At 46.3% G+C, this 17,918-nt stretch overlaps 1 protein-coding gene across 9 annotated transcripts in view; it reads right to left on the bottom strand.

Annotated features, from left to right (window-relative positions):
* Positions 1-17,918, bottom strand: part of ARFIP1 (ARF interacting protein 1) — a 200,181-nt gene that overhangs the window by 57,265 nt on the left and 124,998 nt on the right. For all 9 annotated transcript variants that reach the window (XM_069744081.1, XM_069744082.1, XM_069744076.1 and 6 more), the window contains one exon: positions 12,171-12,328. In XM_069744081.1, coding sequence (XP_069600182.1) covers positions 12,171-12,328 — 158 coding nt within the window. The remainder of the gene's footprint in view (positions 1-12,170; positions 12,329-17,918) is intronic.

Genomic DNA, 17,918 nt, shown 5'->3' with positions numbered 1-17,918 from the left:
GGGGGACGGGGGTCGCACGCCTACTCATCTCATTTTTCCTATCTACACGGTTGACCGGTATGTATATGTTTACTTCGGCTGTTCTAACCACTATATATGTGTTGGGAGTTTGTGCCCTTGATTACTGATGTATGAACTGACCGACATTTACTTGCATTTTCTTAATGTTACATTTATCATGCAGGGTCATTCAATATAATATGCTATGTGATGTAGTGCTGCCTTCCCCTGTCCCATTTTTGTGCGTGCTGTGGGTAGCACGGTGATCGTCTTTTACTGTTACTTTAATGCCTGTTATTTATCTTAATAAAGTTTTCTATATTCTCTATATATTGGACTTTTTGACTGTGGTTCTTCTAGTGGGTTATTAGTATTTCATGCAGTTGTGTCCTATATGGTCCTAATTTAGTCCCATTATTTTTTTGCAATATGTTATAAATAACATTCTGATGGTTATTATGTGGGGTACTGTTTTGTACTCCACTATACTAGTTTCGCTAGCCTGTAATGCTTGGAAAATGTATGGACCGAAGAACATGTAGCAGCTCTGCATATTTTCTCGAAGGAAGCACTGGCTTTCTTGGCCCAGGAGACAGACGTTGACCTATTAGAGTAAGCCATAAATTTCTCTGGCTGTGGAAGGACCTGGATGTGATGGGTCTCAGAGATTGCTCTCTTGATCCAGTTGGCGATCGTGGATCTGGAAGTTTTCTTCCCCTTATTCTGTCCTCGACAGTGAACAAACAGGTTTTGTTCCTTCCTAGTATTTTCGTCTCTTGAAGATAGTGTAGCACCGTTCTCCGAATGTCCAGACTGTGGAATTCCTCTTCTTCCTTATTTCCTGGGTCTTGATAGAAGGAAGGAAGAACCATCTCCTGGGACCTGTGGAACTCTTAGACCACTTTAGGAAGGAATGACGGGTCCAGTCGCAGAATAAGTCTGTCCTGGAAAATTCTCATGTAGGGTTTGTGGATTGAGAGCGCGTGTAACTCACCCACTCTCCAGGCAGTAGTTATTGCTACCAGGCTGTCTTCCAGGAGAGTGTATCTACATCTATAGATAACAAGGGCTCAAAGGGTGGTAGTGTGAACCCTTTTAGCACAACATTGAGGTCCCAGGAAGGTACTAAATTTGTAGCTCTTGGACGTAGGCGAGATGCTGCTGTCATAAATCTTCGGTGGTCAGCCACCGAAAAAAATCCAGGATCTGTGCCATGTTTGGTTGGTGCGGGTCAGGCTGTTCGGGTGCACTCCATGAGATGAAGGTCTTGCACATCTTCTGGTATATAGAATTTGTTAATGCTTTTCTGTAGTGTCGTAATGATCCTTTATGACAATCCTCTGGTCTTCAGGATTGAGAACGCAGAAGCCAGGCATTCAGATGTAGCTTCATGGGATCTGGATGGAATCTTGGTCCCTCGGGAGGTTTCTGACTGGGGGTACTGCTACCGGTCCCTCTATACACAAGTTGCACAGGGCAACAAACCAGCTCTTTTAAGCCAGAATGGTGCTACAAGGATTATCTTGACCCTTTCCTATCTTATTCTCTGTAGAACTCTTGGTAGGATTGGTATTGGAGGGAAGGCATACACCAGTCTGAATCTCCATGGGTGGGCTAACGCATCTATGCCTAAGCAAGGATTGGCTAGATTTAGTGAAAAATATTGCTCAGTCTTTGCGTTCTGCCGACTTGCGAAGAGATCTACCTCTGGATGCCCCACCTTCTGGTCAGTATCTGAAAGATCTCGGGGTCTAGACTCCATTCCCCAGGATGGATTTCTGTTCTGCTCAGAAAATCGACCTGTAAGTTTTAGCACCCTTTATGTGCAGAGTGGATAGGGAGAGGTATTCTTCGGACTACGAGAATATTCTGGCTATTCTGCCTTCAGGTCCTCGTGCCTAGTACTTACTTGATAACAAAGGTGAGCAACTGTTGTCATGTTGCCTGAGTATATCTTGACATGGGTGTCCTGGTCTAGGGCTACTGCGGTCTCGAGTACCTCTTCCACTGCCTTCAGTTCTCTTAAGTTTGAGGACCGTTGACTTATCTCGTATGACCAGCATCCCTGGAATATGTGTTGGGAGACCATGGCTCCCTATCCTTTCCCGCTGGCATCTACTTTTATAGTGATGGCGGAGTCTTGTGTCCAGGGGACTCCATTGCTAAAATTTTTTGGTTTTAGCCACCACGTCAACGGGGTTTTTATGCGAGGTGGCATCAGAATCTTCCTGTCTAAGGATTCTGGGGCTCCGTCCCAGTTTGCCAGAATGTGCGTCTGTAGCATTCTGGTATGTGCTTGTGCCCATGCTACCATCTGGATGCAGCAGGTCATGGATCCGAGAACCAACATGGTCCATCTTGTTAACACCACTTTCTTGCTCTGCAATATCTTTATCGTTGATTTTAACAAAATCTGTTTTTGTTTGGGCAAGAAAAATGTTTGGCTGTGTGAGACTAATAGGACTACCAAGAATGTCTTTGCTGTTGCGGGAACCATATCTGTTTTCTTGAGGTTCACTATCCAGCCTAGAGATAAGTTCTGGGTCTTTATCTGTAGATGTTCCTGTAGCATGGGAAATGAAGGAGCCACCAGTAGAAAATTGACGAGGTATGAAATTATGCATATGTGTTGACCTCTGATGTATGCCATGACCTCTGACATGATCTTTGTGAAGATTCGTGGGGCCGAAGATAGACCAAATGGGAGGACATTGAAATGATAATGGACTGTATTCTCCCTGGGCAATTGCAAACCTTAGGAATTTCTGATAATTTGGATGGATTGGGATGTGGTATTAAACATCCTGTAGGTCTATTATCACCATGATGAAAACCTGCCCTATCAGAGGTACTGTTGACCTGACCAATTCCATCCTGAATCTTCTGTATGTTATTTACCGGTTCAGGGGTATCAAATTGATTATAACCTGAACACACTTTTTTTTTTTTAATCATGAACAGGTTTGAATAGTGTCCACTGTTGCTTTCCCTTTCTGGGACTCTGGAGACTATCCTTGTGGATAGCAGGCCTTTCACTCCCGCTATCAAGGTAGACTGCAGCTCCGTAGAAGGAGAGTCACATTGTTTTTATTCTCTTTGGAGGATACGATGCAAACTCTATCTTTACTCCTTCCCTGACTGAGTTCATTGGTCTGAACAGATCTTCTGCCACTGTGGAAGGAAGTTTTTGATGCAACCTCCTACTGTGTTGACACAAAAGAGAATGGTAAAACCAAAAACACTCAGTTTGAAAAAATGTTTGCAGTAATCCGCAAGTGCTAGTAAAAGATGTAAATAACAGGGTATTTGGTTGATACGTTTTTTGCAAAAAATGTATACTAAGCTGCTCTACCAATCTTCACGGTATACCCATATCAGAGCAGTCCTAACTAATGTATGCAATCCCTATCTGATGTATTTAAAAACCTGATCATCTGTACATTACCTGTGTGAACTCCTACTGTGTTGGCATCATGACTTATTTTGTCTCTAGGAGTGGGGAGGAAAAAGATTCCTGCCTTTTCCCCCTTTTGAGTAGCTTCAGCGACCTGATTTGCCCTTCCCTTTGATTGTTCCTGTGGGAAGGGGGGGGGGGGGGGGGGGGAGTATTCCTAGGTTCAGGCAGGGTCTCCTTCTCTAGCAGCTTGTCAAGGGCAGGACCAAACATATACTTCCCTTTGAAGGGGATAGAACATAATTTCATTTTTGAAGTCATGTCCCCGCTCCAGGATCTTAGCCAGAGCAACCATCTTACAGAGTACGATAACCGCGATGATCTTGCTGCTATTCTTACAAATTCTGCAAACTGCAAAGGCATCTGCTAAGAACCCTGATGCTTTCTGGAGGAGGTGTAGAGAAGCCAGGATGTCCTCTCTAGAAGTAGCAGTGGACAGGTGTTCCTCCAGCTGTCCTAGCCAACGGTACATTGATCAAACCACACAGGTAGATACGGCATTGGTGTTTAACAAAGATGCCAAATTTTCCCATGATTTCCTCAGTAGACCATCAATCTTGCGTTCCAGAGGGTCCTTCAACTGTGAGGAATCCTCAAATTGTAGTGTAGTTTTTTTAAGCTACCCGCGCAATCTGGACGTCGACCGTTGGAATCTCTGACCAGAATGCCGTTGTTTCGTAGTCCACATGAAACCTGTCCATCTACGCTGGAGTGGTCAGCTTCTTTTCTGGGGTTCCAACACCTCTAGCACCGCCGAACATTATTTCTTGTACAGTCTGGGCAGTCTTCTCCTCCACAACCTTCATGGTCTTTGTTACTGCCATGAGGAGTTCCTCTATATTCCCTGAGGAGAAATAATTTCTCTACTGTTAGTAGATCTCTGGGTCCAGGATTAATTTGCCTTCTTCCAAAGGTTCATCTGGGTTCGACGTTTCATCCTGAGAGTCATCAGTCACCTCCTCCTCTAGAATTAGTATCCTCTTTTTAGCTTCTGGAGGGACACTTGGAGAGGGTGTGGGCTGGGAAAGGGCGGCCATGGAGGTTTTCATCTTCTGGTGGATTAGGCCCTTAATTTCTGCGATTAACGAAGGTAGCTCTTCCCTGATGACCTTCTCAGTGCACTCATGAAGACGCCAGCTTTTTTTGTACAGATTTCACATCTACATGAAATCTTGGACTTGCTTCCTAGTGCAGGTTCCTTGTCTCCCTACAAGAAAGGGGAGAAGGAATAATAAGGCTCTAAAAAATGCAGACAGGGAATTGACACCCAGAGCCAAAGTACCTACTATGACCAGGAGGGTGCTGGGATCTGCAGATGTAGAACAAAAGGAACCAGACATCTCCATGCTACCACCACACACTGTTGGTCTACCTTAGATGTCTTTCTTGTCCAGGGCTCTCATATAGGCATCTGGACCTCAGCACCTGTCCTCTCATTAGAGGACCTCCTCCCCCTCGATGTCCAGGTGTGTGTGGGGGGCAGCTGACACCTATCTGAGCTGTAATCTCCCAAGCGTTCCAGCGTGGAACGCAAGAATCCCTGCATCCGGTATACTGAAGCCGGCGTGCAACGTCACTTCCTGCGGCCTCAGACCCGAAAGTTCTCTCGCGTGCGCCCAGTGAGACACAGTGTCTGGATACCACAACGCCAGAGGAGAGGAGGCTGGAGAGCTCAGAGGCCTTCTGCCGAAGAATTTCCCCCAGACCTTGCCCGAAGGTACAGACTGGAGGGAGGTCCTGAGTCCTGAACGGAGACGGGAGCAGTGGTCGGGGAGGAGAGGAAGCCTTCTCAGTCCCCTGCTGCCCAGCTTAGCACACTGCGGACGACCTAGTCATCCCTAGTAGGGACAGTAAAGAACACTGAGGGGAGGATGTGGGAGGAGTTTATTTAACCTCTGATATTTCCTGTCCCTATTAGGAAAGAGGTAACATCCTCCGGTGTGCGGTCGTGGGGGTTACTAAAGAAAATACACATTTGTTATCGCCGTATTCAGAATCACCCAATCAATATATAAAAATAATTAATCCGATCGGTAAACGGCGTAAAAAGAAAAGAAATCAAAACGTAAGAATTACATTTTTTGGTTGCTGCAGCACCGCATTAAAAAGCAATAACGGGCGATTATCTACAACAACATGGTAGCAAAAATGTTAGCTCAGCATGCAAAAAATAAGCCCTCAATCAGTCCCAGAACACAAAAAATGGAGATGCTATGGGTCTCGGAAAATGTCGACTTTTTTTTTTTTTTTTTTAACCCCTCTGTGACCTTGGACGTACTATCCCGTCGAGGTGCCCTGGGCCTATCTGACCCTTGACGGGATAGTACGTCCTGCCCTTTAATGCGATACCGCGACTTAAGTCGCAGTGATCGCATTAAAATTCCGACGCCATCTCACCTGGGGGGAGATGGCCTCGGCATCCAGGGCATTGTCGCCGCCCACCCGCCCTCTCGATCGCTGTGATTGGCTGTTCAATTCTGAACAGCCAATCACAACCATTCTCATTGTTTCAGCCAATCGGAGCGGCTGAAACAATGAGGTCACAGGCTAGGATCGAGTACCGATGTACTCGATCTTAGGTCCGGTGCCTGGCAACGCCAGGCACCGGCAAGAACACCCCGGATTGGCGCGATCGCCGATCGCGCCAATCGCAGGGCACCGCGCGGTATTACCGCGCTGTGCCCTGCCGGAACCTGCGTGGATCGGTGCTCTAATAGCACCGATCCTAGGATAGGATAGGATCAGACACAGTGCAGGCCCAGCAGGGCCTGCAGGAGCTGATTGGCGCGATCGATGTCATCGTCGATCGCGCCAATCACAGGGCGCAGCGGCGATCACGCTGTGACCGCTCTGTGCCCTGCAGGTGACCTGGCTGTGACCTGCCTAGGATGGCGCGAACAGATCCGATCCTAGGCAGGTCACAGCCAGGTCACCAGGAAAGCTCTGATTGGTGGGATCGATGTTATGGTCGATCCCACCAATGACAGGTCACAGCAGCAGCATGACCGCTCTGTGACCTGTCTGTGTCACCTGCCTGACCTGTGTATGACCGCTCTGCAGGGTCCTCATTCTAGCTGAGGATTCCTACAGAGCGGTCATACTGCTGGATCTCCTGGCTTGATCTCTCTGCTGGATCTACCTTCTGTGCTAGGTATTGTGGTGCCACAGCAGCCTGTAGCACCACAATCCCTGCTAAAGAAAGAAGACAACTAAACGTAAGTTTTATCCCTGATCCCTGCCCAATCCCCGTTCATCCGTGCCCAATCCCCGTTCATCCGTGCCCAATCCCCGTTCATCCACCCCAATCCCCGTTCATCCACCCCAATCCCCGTTCATCCACCCCAATCCCCCCTTCCCCCTCTTTTTACCCCCTCCACCCCCATTTGTGCCGCCTCCGTGCGCACATTTAGTAGCCGCCGAGCGTTGATTGGTGACGCAGTTCACCGATCAACGCTCGCGCTCGCTTTTTTTCCCTCGCCCCCGTTGCGCCAACTCCGTACACACATTCCGCAGCCGCCAAAGTTTGATAAGTGACGCAGTTCACTTATCAGAGTTTGTGCCTGCCGTTTTCCTTTTTTTTTTTTTCACCCCCCTTTTGCGCCACCTGACTACAACCGTACGTTTTGATCACTGATCCCTGCCCAATCCCCACTTCCACCCCCATCTCCCTTCCCCCTCTTTTTACCCCCCTTTGCACCTCCTTCCGTGCGCCCATTTAACAGCCGCCGAACGTTGATTGGTGACGCAGTTCACCGATCAACGCTCGCTTTTTTTCCCTCACCCCCGTTGCGCCAACTCCGTACACACATCCCGCAGACGCCAAAGTTTGATAAGTGACGCAGTTCACTTATCAGAGTTTGTGCCTGCCGTTTTCCTTTTTTTTTTTTTTTTCACCCCCCTTTTGCGCCACCTGACTACAACCGTACGTTTTGATCACTGATCCCTGCCCAATCCCCACTTCCACCCCCATCTCCCTTCCCCCTCTTTTTACCCCCCTTTGCACCTCCTTCCGTGCGCCCATTTAACAGCCGCCGAGCGTTGATTGGTGACGCAGTTCACCGATCAACTCTCGCGCTCGCTTTTTTCCCCTCAGCCTTTTTGCGCAACCTCCGTACACACATCCCGCAGCCGCCAAACTTTGATAAGTGACGCAGTTCTCTTATCAGAGTTTGTGCCTGCCTTTTTTTTTTTTTTACAGGTTTTTCTTCTCCTTTTAGCATTTTCTTTTCAGATAAGTTTGCACAAATCACTATCCCCCCACACATACACATACAGTTATCAATAAAGTGCACCCAATCACCATATTCACACAAAAATGTCCCGCTCGTCCCAACAGCGCTATTCATTGGAGGAGGCATATGCTTTCCTTGCCTCCGACACTGATAGCGAGGGAGAGGATCCCACTTTTCTTTACTTTTCTGATTCTTCATCCTCTTCCTCCTCCTCCTCTTCCTCATCTTCCTCCTCGGGTCCTGCGGAACCACCACGCAGACGCCCCAGGACAGAAGATGAGGCAGCCCCCACCACTCCTGAACCAGCGCTCCCCACTGCGGAACCCACATGGACCTCGCCCCCCGAAAATTACGAGCCACTGATTCCTGATTTTGTGGCAGAATCAGGAATCAAGTTTGACACCACGGGCCTCACGGAAACAGACTTTTTCAAAGTCTTTTTCTCTGAGGATTTTATTAACCTCATGGTGGAGCAAACTAATTTGTATGCTCGTCAATTTTTGGAGCAAAACCCCGGTACATCATTTTCCAACTGGTCTCCTGTAGACGCAGTAGAAATGATGCAGTTTTGGGGCCTGGTCCTCCACATGGGGATCGTGAAGAAGCCAGAAATGCGGCAATATTGGAGTGTAGATGTTTTATATAACACTCCAGTATTCCGAATGGCCATGGTTCGGAGACGTTTTGAGGCCATCCATAAATTCCTGCATTATTCCGATAATGCACAGTGTCCCCAACTTTGACCGTCTGTTCAAAGTTCGGCCGGTCATCGAACACTTCAACAAAAAGTTTTCTGAAGTGTACGTGCCCAAAAGGGACATCTGCGTGGATGAGTCCTTGGTCCATTTTAAGGGGCGGCTCGGATTCCGTCAATACCTGCCCAACAAAAGGGCCAGATACGGAATCAAACTCTACAAGCTGTGTGAGAGTGCCTCAGGGTACATCCACAGGTTTAGAGTGTATGAAGGGAAGGACAGCAGGATTGAACCCCCTGAGTGTCCTCCTTTCCTGGGAGTGAGTGGGAAGATCGTGTGGGATTTGGTGCACCCACTGCTGGATAAAGGTTATCACCTCTATACTGATAACTTTTATACCAGCATCCCACTCTACAAATCCCTCTCTGCGCGAGGTAACGCAGCCTGCGGTACTGTGCGTAAAAATCAGAGAGGCCTCCCAAAGACGCTACTTCGGCAGATGCTCAGAAAAGGTGAGAGCAAGGCCCAATGTAGCGACCACCTGCTGGTGGTCAAGTACAAGGACAAGAGGGATGTCCTTCTCTTGACCACCATACATGGTGATGGCAGAGCCCTCAGCACTGTACGGGGTACCTCTACACAGGTCTGCAAACCGGACTGTGTACTGGGCTACAACAAAAGCATGGGGGGGGTTGATCTCTCTGATCAACTCCTCCAACCATACAGTGCTTTGAGAAAGGCCAAGGTGTGGTACAAAAAGTTGGCCGTCCACATCGTACAAATGGCAATGCTCAACGCTTTCCTGCTGTTACGATGTGCACGCCACACCGATACGTCGTACCTTCAGTTCCAGGAGGTAGTGGTTAAGGCCCTGATATTTGGTACTCCGGAAGGAGAGGGCCCCAGTACTTCCGGAACTGAAGGTGCTCGTATCGTACCAGGCCAGCATTTTCCGGGGGTGGTCCCGCCAACCGGCAGAAAAGGTAAGCCGCAAAAAAGGTGCCGAGTGTGTTACAAAAGGGGAATACGCAAGGACACCATTTATCAATGCGACACCTGCCCCGAAAAACCTGGCCTGTGTATGAAGGATTGCTTCAGATTGTACCACACCTCCATGCACTACTAATTTACTTTACAAGAAAGCGTACATTAGTTCCAAAAAGGGGGCACATCTAGATAAGTTCCTTGGGGGGGGGGGGGGGGGTCTAGGTTCCAAAATGATGTCACTTGTGGTTTTTTTTTACTGTTTAGGCACATCAGGGGCTCTGCAAACGGAACATGACGACCGCAGACCATTTCTGCATTCCAAAACGTCACAACTTCCCTTTCGAGCCCCAACGTGTGCCTAAACAGTTTTTTCCCACATATGGCGTACCAGCGTAATCAGGACAATTTGGACAACAACGTTTGATGTCCAATTTCTCCTGTTACCTTTGGGAAAATTAAAAATTGGGGACTAAAATATCATTTTTGTGGGAAAAAATAGGATTTTTTATTTTCACGCCTGGGCATTATAAACTTTAGTGAAGCACGTGGGGGTTCAAATTTCTCACCAAACACCTAGATAAGTTCCTTAGGGGGTACAGTTTCCAAAATGGGGTCACTTGTGGGGGGTTTCTACTGTTTAGTCACATCAGGGGCTCTGCAAATGGAACATGATGCCAGCAGAACATTCCATCAAAGTCTGCATTCCAAAACGTCACTACTTCCCTTTCGAGCCCCAACGTGTGCCCAAACAGTAGTTCCTCCCCACATATGGGGTATCAGCGTACTCAGGACAAATTGGACAACAACTTTTGGGGTCCAATTTCTCCTTTTACCCTTGAGAAAATAAAAAATTGGGGACTAAACGATCATGTTTGTGGAAAAAAATAGGAATTTTTTTTTTCACGCCCGGGCGTTATAAACTTTCGTGAAGCACTTGGGGGATAAAAGTGCTCATGACACATCTAGATAAGTTCCTTAGGGGGTCTAGTTTCCAAAATGGGGTCACTTGTGGGGGGTTTCCACTGTTTAGGCACATCAGGGGGTCGCCAAACGCGACATGGCGTCCGATCTCAATTCCAGCCAAAGTTAGCTTGAAAAAGTCAAACGGCGCTCCTTTCCTTCTGAGCCCTGCCATGCGCCCAAACAGTGGTCCCCCCCCACATATGGGGTATCAGCGTACTCAGGACAAATTGGACAACAACTTTTGGGGTCCAATTTCTCCTTTTACCCTTGAGAAAATAAAAAATTGGGGACTATACGATCATGTTTGTGGAAAAAAATAGGAATTTTTTTTTTCACGCCCGGGCGTTATAAACTTTCGTGAAGCACTTGGGGGATAAAAGTTCTCATGACACATCTAGATAAGTTCCTTAGGGGGTCTAGTTTCCAAAATGGGGTCATTTGTGGGAGGTTTCCACTGTTTAGGCACATCAGGGGGTCGCCAAACGCGACATGGCGTCCGATCTCAATTCCAGCCAAATTTAGCTTGAAAAAGTCAAACGGCGCTCCTTTCCTTCTGAGCCCTGCCATGCGCCCAAAAAGTGGTTCCCCCTCACATGTGGGGTATCAGCGTACTCAGGATAAATTGGACAACAACTTTTGAGGTCCATTTTCTCTTTTTACCCTTGGGAAATTAAAAAGATTATTGCTGAAAGATCATTTTTGTGACTAAAAAGTAAAATGTTAATTTTTTCCTTCCATGTTGCTTCTGCTGCTGTGAATCACCTAAAGGGTTAATAAACTTCTTGAATGTGGTTTTGAGCACCTTGAGGGGTGCAGTTTTTAGAATGGTGTCGCTTTTGGGTATTTTCAGCCATATAGACCCCTCAAACTGACTTCAAATGTGAGGTGGTCCCTAAAAAAAATGGTTTTGTAAATTTGGTTGTAAAAATGAGAAATTGCTGGTCAAATTTTAACCCTTATAACTTCCTTGAAAAAAAAAAGTTTGTTTCAAAAATTGTGCTGATGTAAAGTAGACATGTGGGAAATGTTATTTATTAACTATATTGTGTCACATAACTCTCTGGTTTAACAGAATAAAAATTCAAAGTTGGAAAATTGTGAAATTTTCAAAATTTTCGCCAAATTTCTGTTTTTTTCACAAATTAACGCAAGTTATATCGAAGAAATTTTAGCACTATCATGAAGTACAATATGTTACAAGAAAACAATCTCAGAATCGCTAAGATCCGTTGAAGCGTTTCGGAGTTATAACCTCATAAAGGGACAGTGGTCAGAATTGTAAAAATTGGCCTGGTCATTGACGTGCAAACCACCCTTGGGGGTAAAGGGGTTAAGAAACTTTGGATTTTTTTCACCACTTGAAAAAAAAAAAAGAATCTATACATGCTTGGTTTCTACAATCTCATAATGACCTGTATAATCATAATGGGAGGTCAGTGTTAGCATTTAGTGAACATTGTAAAAAAAGCAAAACAAACAATTGTGGAATTGCATTTTGGAATTTTTTTTTCCAGTTTTCCAGTACACGATACGGCAAAACCAATGGTGTCGTTCGTTCAAAAGTGCAACTTGTCCCACAAAAAAACAAGCCCTCACATGGCCATATTGGCGGGGAAAATAAAAAAAAAGTTATAGCTGTGGGAAGAAGGGGAGCAAAAAACAGAAACTCAAAAACAGAAAAACTCAAGGTCACGAAGGGGTTGAGCTCTGTTTGTGTCACACGCTTATTTTTTATAGTTCAGATTTTATAGGCATTTGGCAAAAGAATGTAGAGTTATAACATGTATTAATTGCCATGAATTGTAAAATTAAAGGAAAAAAAAGTTTTTATTTCATTACCTGGCTGTCTCGTACTGTTTGACAGTAATAAGGGTATCTTCAATTGTCTTGTTAACTAGTGTATTTACACTGGAGATAAAAAAGTTGATGGCCCCGAGAAGCGTTTCTCCATTCTTTGCAAGAAGTTTCTGAGTGTCTGCGTTGTAGCCAAATTCCTCCTATATTACATCAAAAAGTAGAATGTCACAAAAATAGTAGTAATCATCAAAATAACTTCTAATGTATCTTTAGGGTGTTTCCTTTACACTACCAATTCCTAAATGCCCTATTAGGCCATGCTGAGCTTCACAGTGGGAGAAATCCAGTTTTCAAAACTGAACATTATATTACATGGTAGACCACAGGAATTCATTGGAAACAATGGTGGGCCATTTATTTTAATGGGTGCTTGCAGGAAAGGCGACGTCACACTGACGTTTCCCTAGTAATGAGAGCTAAATATGGTGCTGCCGAGTGCGAGAACCTCTACTGCAAGAGACAAGATGAACAGCCTCTTCCTAAACAGGATACATGTGGTATCATATTATATTATACATTATTATAATATATATACATATTATACATCATATTATACATGCCTGTTGTAGGCTCCTATAAAGGTCAGTCTGCATGTGCTGATGTTAAAGGGAGACTCATCTGGGACATTCATGGCTTATCCACAGCTTTCTCCTATTTAATTCAGTAGGAGCCAAGGTGAGCTGTGACCACTAACTATTGTGAATGGTGGATCCTGTCAATGTAACCCTATCAGGAGATTCTACTGAGAAGTGATCTAAACAGCCTAATATTGGGCTTTAGTGTTCAGAGAGCAATATACCATAGTTGTAGGATAGTTTATTGGCACAGATTATGGAAAATAAAAAAAAGTCATCAAAATATTCTTAAACACTTGATATAAACAATAGGTCATTTTCTGATGACATCACTTTAATGATCACGGCCTATGCCTTTTCATATAGAGACAAAAGCAAAAACATGAGAAAATTGTATATTCAAGAGAATCTAAAAAAAAAACTCTCCGATGCTGTACCGAGCTCATGTGTCAGGAAAAGACGCAATTCAACTGAAGTTGCTATTTATTGACGGCATTAGTACTGAAAATAGAACATGAAGCAGGCAGATCGCGAACATGCCGAGCAATTGTTATATAAAAGCAAGATCAGAGACAATGATGTCATCAGGACAGTAAGACGCTGAAAGGGAACAATAACGAGGGGTGGGCTGGCAAGCAATTATACACCATCAAAGGAGCGCTCAAATGTCAACTAAATCATCTGATGGAGGACGAGCGAAGAGCAGCTCCAGGTACGACACTGAGGAGGATGTGAATAGCATTCATATTCCTATGGAAACATGGCTAAAAACAGGACACGCACAGCAGGACAACCAGCTATCGTGATCAGTGGAAAGTGGGCGAGGAGAGCCCCGTCCAGACTGGGCCAAGGTAGAAGGACGCACCTCCAGACACATAAAAGGCAGGAGTCACAGTAAAAAATTTATTTACCGTAGGGTTGTAAATGTGACTTTCACAATGCACTCCCTAAAGAAAGCAGCTAAATCTCAAAAATCAGAACCTCCTGCACATCGGCAAAGGTGTCTCCATGTTGTATGATATTAACATTTTTTTGTTACAGGTTAAAGCTAAACCATAAACTGTAAAGCCTGCAAACTGGTTTATCAAGTCAATAAATTCATCCCATTTAATTGCTATCAAAGAAAGCGACTAAAATCAAGAAAGACAAGATCAGAAAAAAGCCTGACTTGTTTGTCTCCGCATCCAATTATATAAAGAAAGGATTTGAGGAGTGCTCCTCCGTGTACTGTACAAAGTGCTCTGGAAAGCTGACAACACACTGTACTAGTAACAACAATGTTATAGAAGAAATCACGTTCGCGCCCACACGCCATGAAAGCTGCATGGCTATAGGATGGGTGAGCAGTATTATAAGGGGTTTACCAATCTGGGAAAACCTGTGGCACTTGGCTGTAGTTTTTAAAAAAACAAACTGAGCTTTACTCAGCCTCCCCTGGTCCAGTGCCCAGTCTCTGCTGCTTTCCCGATTTCTAGTATTGTCTGCAGTGCTGACATATCAACTGCTGCCAATCACTGAGCTCGGTGGCTATGCCCAAGTTCACGGCACAAGTCTCTCAGGAGCCACTGAGCTCAGTTATTGGCTGCAGAGCTGCCAACATTACATCAGCGCAAAGGCCAATATCAGACAGGGAGCACAATTGGAAGCTGGACCCGGGGAGGGCGAGTATAGAGCTGTTTATTTATAAAAATAAAAAAAATAACGCAACTGCAGCCTGGGTAAGTAATTTTTGAAAGTTGGAAAAAACTTGTGTAACATTTAGGCTGCCGTCACACTAGCAGTATTTGGTCAGTATTTTACATCAGTATTTGTAAGCCAAAACCAGGAGTGGGTGATAAATGCAGAAGTGGTGCATATGTTTCTATTATACTTTTCCTCTAATTGTTCCTCTCCTGGTTTTGGTTACAAATACTGATGTAAAATACTGACCAAATACTGATAGTGTGACAGCAGCCTTATGGAAAGTTTTTGCTCCCATAACTACTGTACAAAACGGTCAGCTTTAATGTGCCCAATAACAGGTTAACCTTCATGAATAGTGATGAGCGAGTGTACTCGTTGCTCAGGTTTTCCTGAGCACGCTCGGGTGACCTCCGATTATTTGTTATGGTACCGTCACACTAAACGACACTGCAGCGATACCGACAACGATGTCAATCGCTGCAGCGTCGCTGTTTGGTCGCTGGGGAGCTGTCACACAGACAGCTCTCCAGCGACCAACGATCCCGAGGTCCCCGGTAACCAGGGTAAACATCGGGTTACTAAGCGCAGGGCCGCGCTTAGTAACCCGATGTTTACCATGGTTACCAGTGTAAACGTTAAAAAAACAAACACTACATACTTACCTTCAGCTGTCTGTCCTCCGGCGCTCTGCTTTCCTCTGCACTGTCAGCGCCGGTCAGCCGGAAAGCAGAGCGGTGACCTCACCGCTCTGCTTTCCGGCTGGCTGGCGCTGACACAGGATGCAGGAGGAGTGCAGAGAAGCAGAGCGCTGGGGACAGACAGCTGAAGGTAAGTATGTAGTGTTTGTTTTTTTAACATTTACGCTGGTAACTAGGGTAAACATCGGGTTACTAAGCGCGGCCCTGCGCTTAGTAACCCGATGTTTACCCTGGTTACCAGTGAAGACATCGCTGGATCGGTGTCACACACGCCCGATCCAGCGATGTCAGCGGGAAGTCCAGCGACGAAATAAAGTTCTGGACTTTCCTCAGCGACCAACGATCTCCCAGCAGGGGCCTGATCGTTGGTCGCTGTCACACATAGCGATTTCCTTAACGAGATCGTTGCTACGTCACAAAAAGCAACAATATCGTTAACGATATCGTTATGTGTGACGGTACCTTTAGTGTTCGGAGATTAAGTTTTTATCACCGCAGCTGAATGATTAACAGCTACTAGCCTGCTTGATTACATGTGGGGATTCCCTAGCAACCAGGCAACCCCCACATGTACTCAGCCTGGCAACTAGATGTAAATCATGCAGCTGCCACGATGAAAACTAAATCTCCGATCACTAAAATACTCGGAGATCACCCGAGCGTGCTCAGGAAAACCTGAGCAATGAGTACACTCGCTCATCACTATTCATGACAAAGCACTTTTTGAACTTTGGTAGCCTAAGTAAAATGTCATTTTTTGGACCGCTGCATTTTAACCCCTTACCAGCAAAGCCTTTTGTGACCTTTCCGACGGCTCAATTTTTTAAAACCTGATGCGTCACTGTATAATTACGGAGTGCTTCTATATCCCAGTGATACTTTGCAATTCATGGTAGTGATACATTTAGGTTGATAAAATTTACATGTTTTTATGAATATATTGGAAATTTATTGAAAATTTTGAAAAATTGCCGTTTTCAAACTGAGTTTTTATAACGGATAGTCATAACACAAGATGGTGAATAATTTGTATCTTCCATATGTCTACCTTTCTTTGCTAACATTTTTTCAAATGTCCGCATATATTCTAAAGTGTTCGAAGGGTTAAAAGCAGCAACTTCTCATTTTTTTTTCCAACAAAATCTGATATGATTTTAAAAACTACACCCCTCGAAGTATTCAAAATAGCATTCAGGAAATTTGTTAACTCTTCAGGTTTAAAGCGGAATGAACATTTACATTCTTTCAACTTAAAGGGAACCTGTCACCCCGTTTTTTCAGATTGAGATATAAATACTGTTAAATAGGGCCTGCGCTGTGCGTTACTATAGTGTATGTAGTGTACCCTGATTCCCCACCTATGCTGAGAAATACATTACCAAAGTCGCCGTTTTCGCCTGTCAATCAGGCTGGTCTGGTCAGGTGGGCGTGGTGACATCGCTCTTTTCTTCCCCAGCTTTCCGTTGGTGGCGTAGTGGTGTGCGCATGTCCAAGTTCCGAATTCCCTGCGCGCACGTGAAGACAGCGCGCGATCTGCGCTGTCATCCCTTTCATCGGTGGGGGCGGCCATCTTCCTGGGGCCGCGCGTGCGCAGATAGAGTGCTCTGCTGCACGGGGCTTCAGGAAAATGGCCGCGGGATGCCGCGCGTGCGCAGAAGAGATCGCGGCGGCCATTTTCCCAAAGCCGAGATGCAAACTCGGCTTTGGGAAAATGGCCGCCGCGATCTCTTCTGCGCACGCGTGGCATCCCGCGGCCATTTTCCTGAAGCCCCGTGCAGCAGAGCACTCTATCTGCGCACGCGCGGCCCCAGGAAGATGGCCGCCCCCACCGATGAAAGGGATGACAGCGCAGATCGCGCGCTGCTTGTTCACGTGCCCACAGTGGATTAGTCACTTCAACATGCGCACACCACTACGCCACCAACGTAAAGCGGAGGAAGAAACAGCGCTGTGAACACGCCCACCCGACCTGACCAGCCTGATTGACAGGCGAAAACGGCGACTTTGGTAATGTATTTCTCAGCATAGGTGGGGAATCAGGGTACACTACATACACTATAGTAACGCACAGCGCAGGCCCTATTTAACAGTATTTATATCTCAATCTGAAAAAACGGGGTGACAGGTTCCCTTTAACCCCTTCCCGACCTGTGACACAGCGTATGCGTCATGAAAGTCGGTGCCAATCCGACCTGTGACGCATATGCTGTGTCACAGAAAGATCGCGTCCCTGCAGATCGGGTGAAAGGGTTAACTCCAATTTCACCCGGCCTGCAGGGACAGGGGGAGTGGTAGTTTAGCCCAGGGGGGGTGGCTTCACCCCCCTGTGGCTACGATCGCTCTGATTGGCTGTTGAAAGTGAAACTGCCAATCAGAGCGATTTGTAATATTTCACCTAAAAAACTGGTGAAATATTACAATCCAGCCATGGCCGATGCTGCAATATCATCGGCCATGGCTGGAAACACTGATGTGCCCCCACCCCACCCATCGCCCCCCCAGCCCCCCGATCTGTGGTCCGCTCCCCTCCGTCCTGTGCTCCGCTCCCCCGTCCTCCTGTCCGCTCCCCCCGTGCTCCAATCACACCCCCCGTGCTCCAATCAAACCCCCCCGCACTCCGATCACCCCCCCCCGCTCCGATTCCCCCCCCCCCGTGCTCCGATCCACCCCCCTGCACGGCGATCCCCCACCCCGTGCTCCAATCCACCCCCCCGTATTACGATCCACCCCCCATGCTCCGATCCACACCCCCCCCGTGCTCCGACGCTCCCCCC

This window comes from Ranitomeya imitator, chromosome 1, assembly GCF_032444005.1.
Source record: "Ranitomeya imitator isolate aRanImi1 chromosome 1, aRanImi1.pri, whole genome shotgun sequence".
Classification (NCBI taxonomy): Eukaryota; Metazoa; Chordata; class Amphibia; order Anura; family Dendrobatidae; genus Ranitomeya; species Ranitomeya imitator.
Note: the sequence above shows the minus strand (reverse complement) of the source record. Positions and strands in the feature narration are given on the sequence as shown.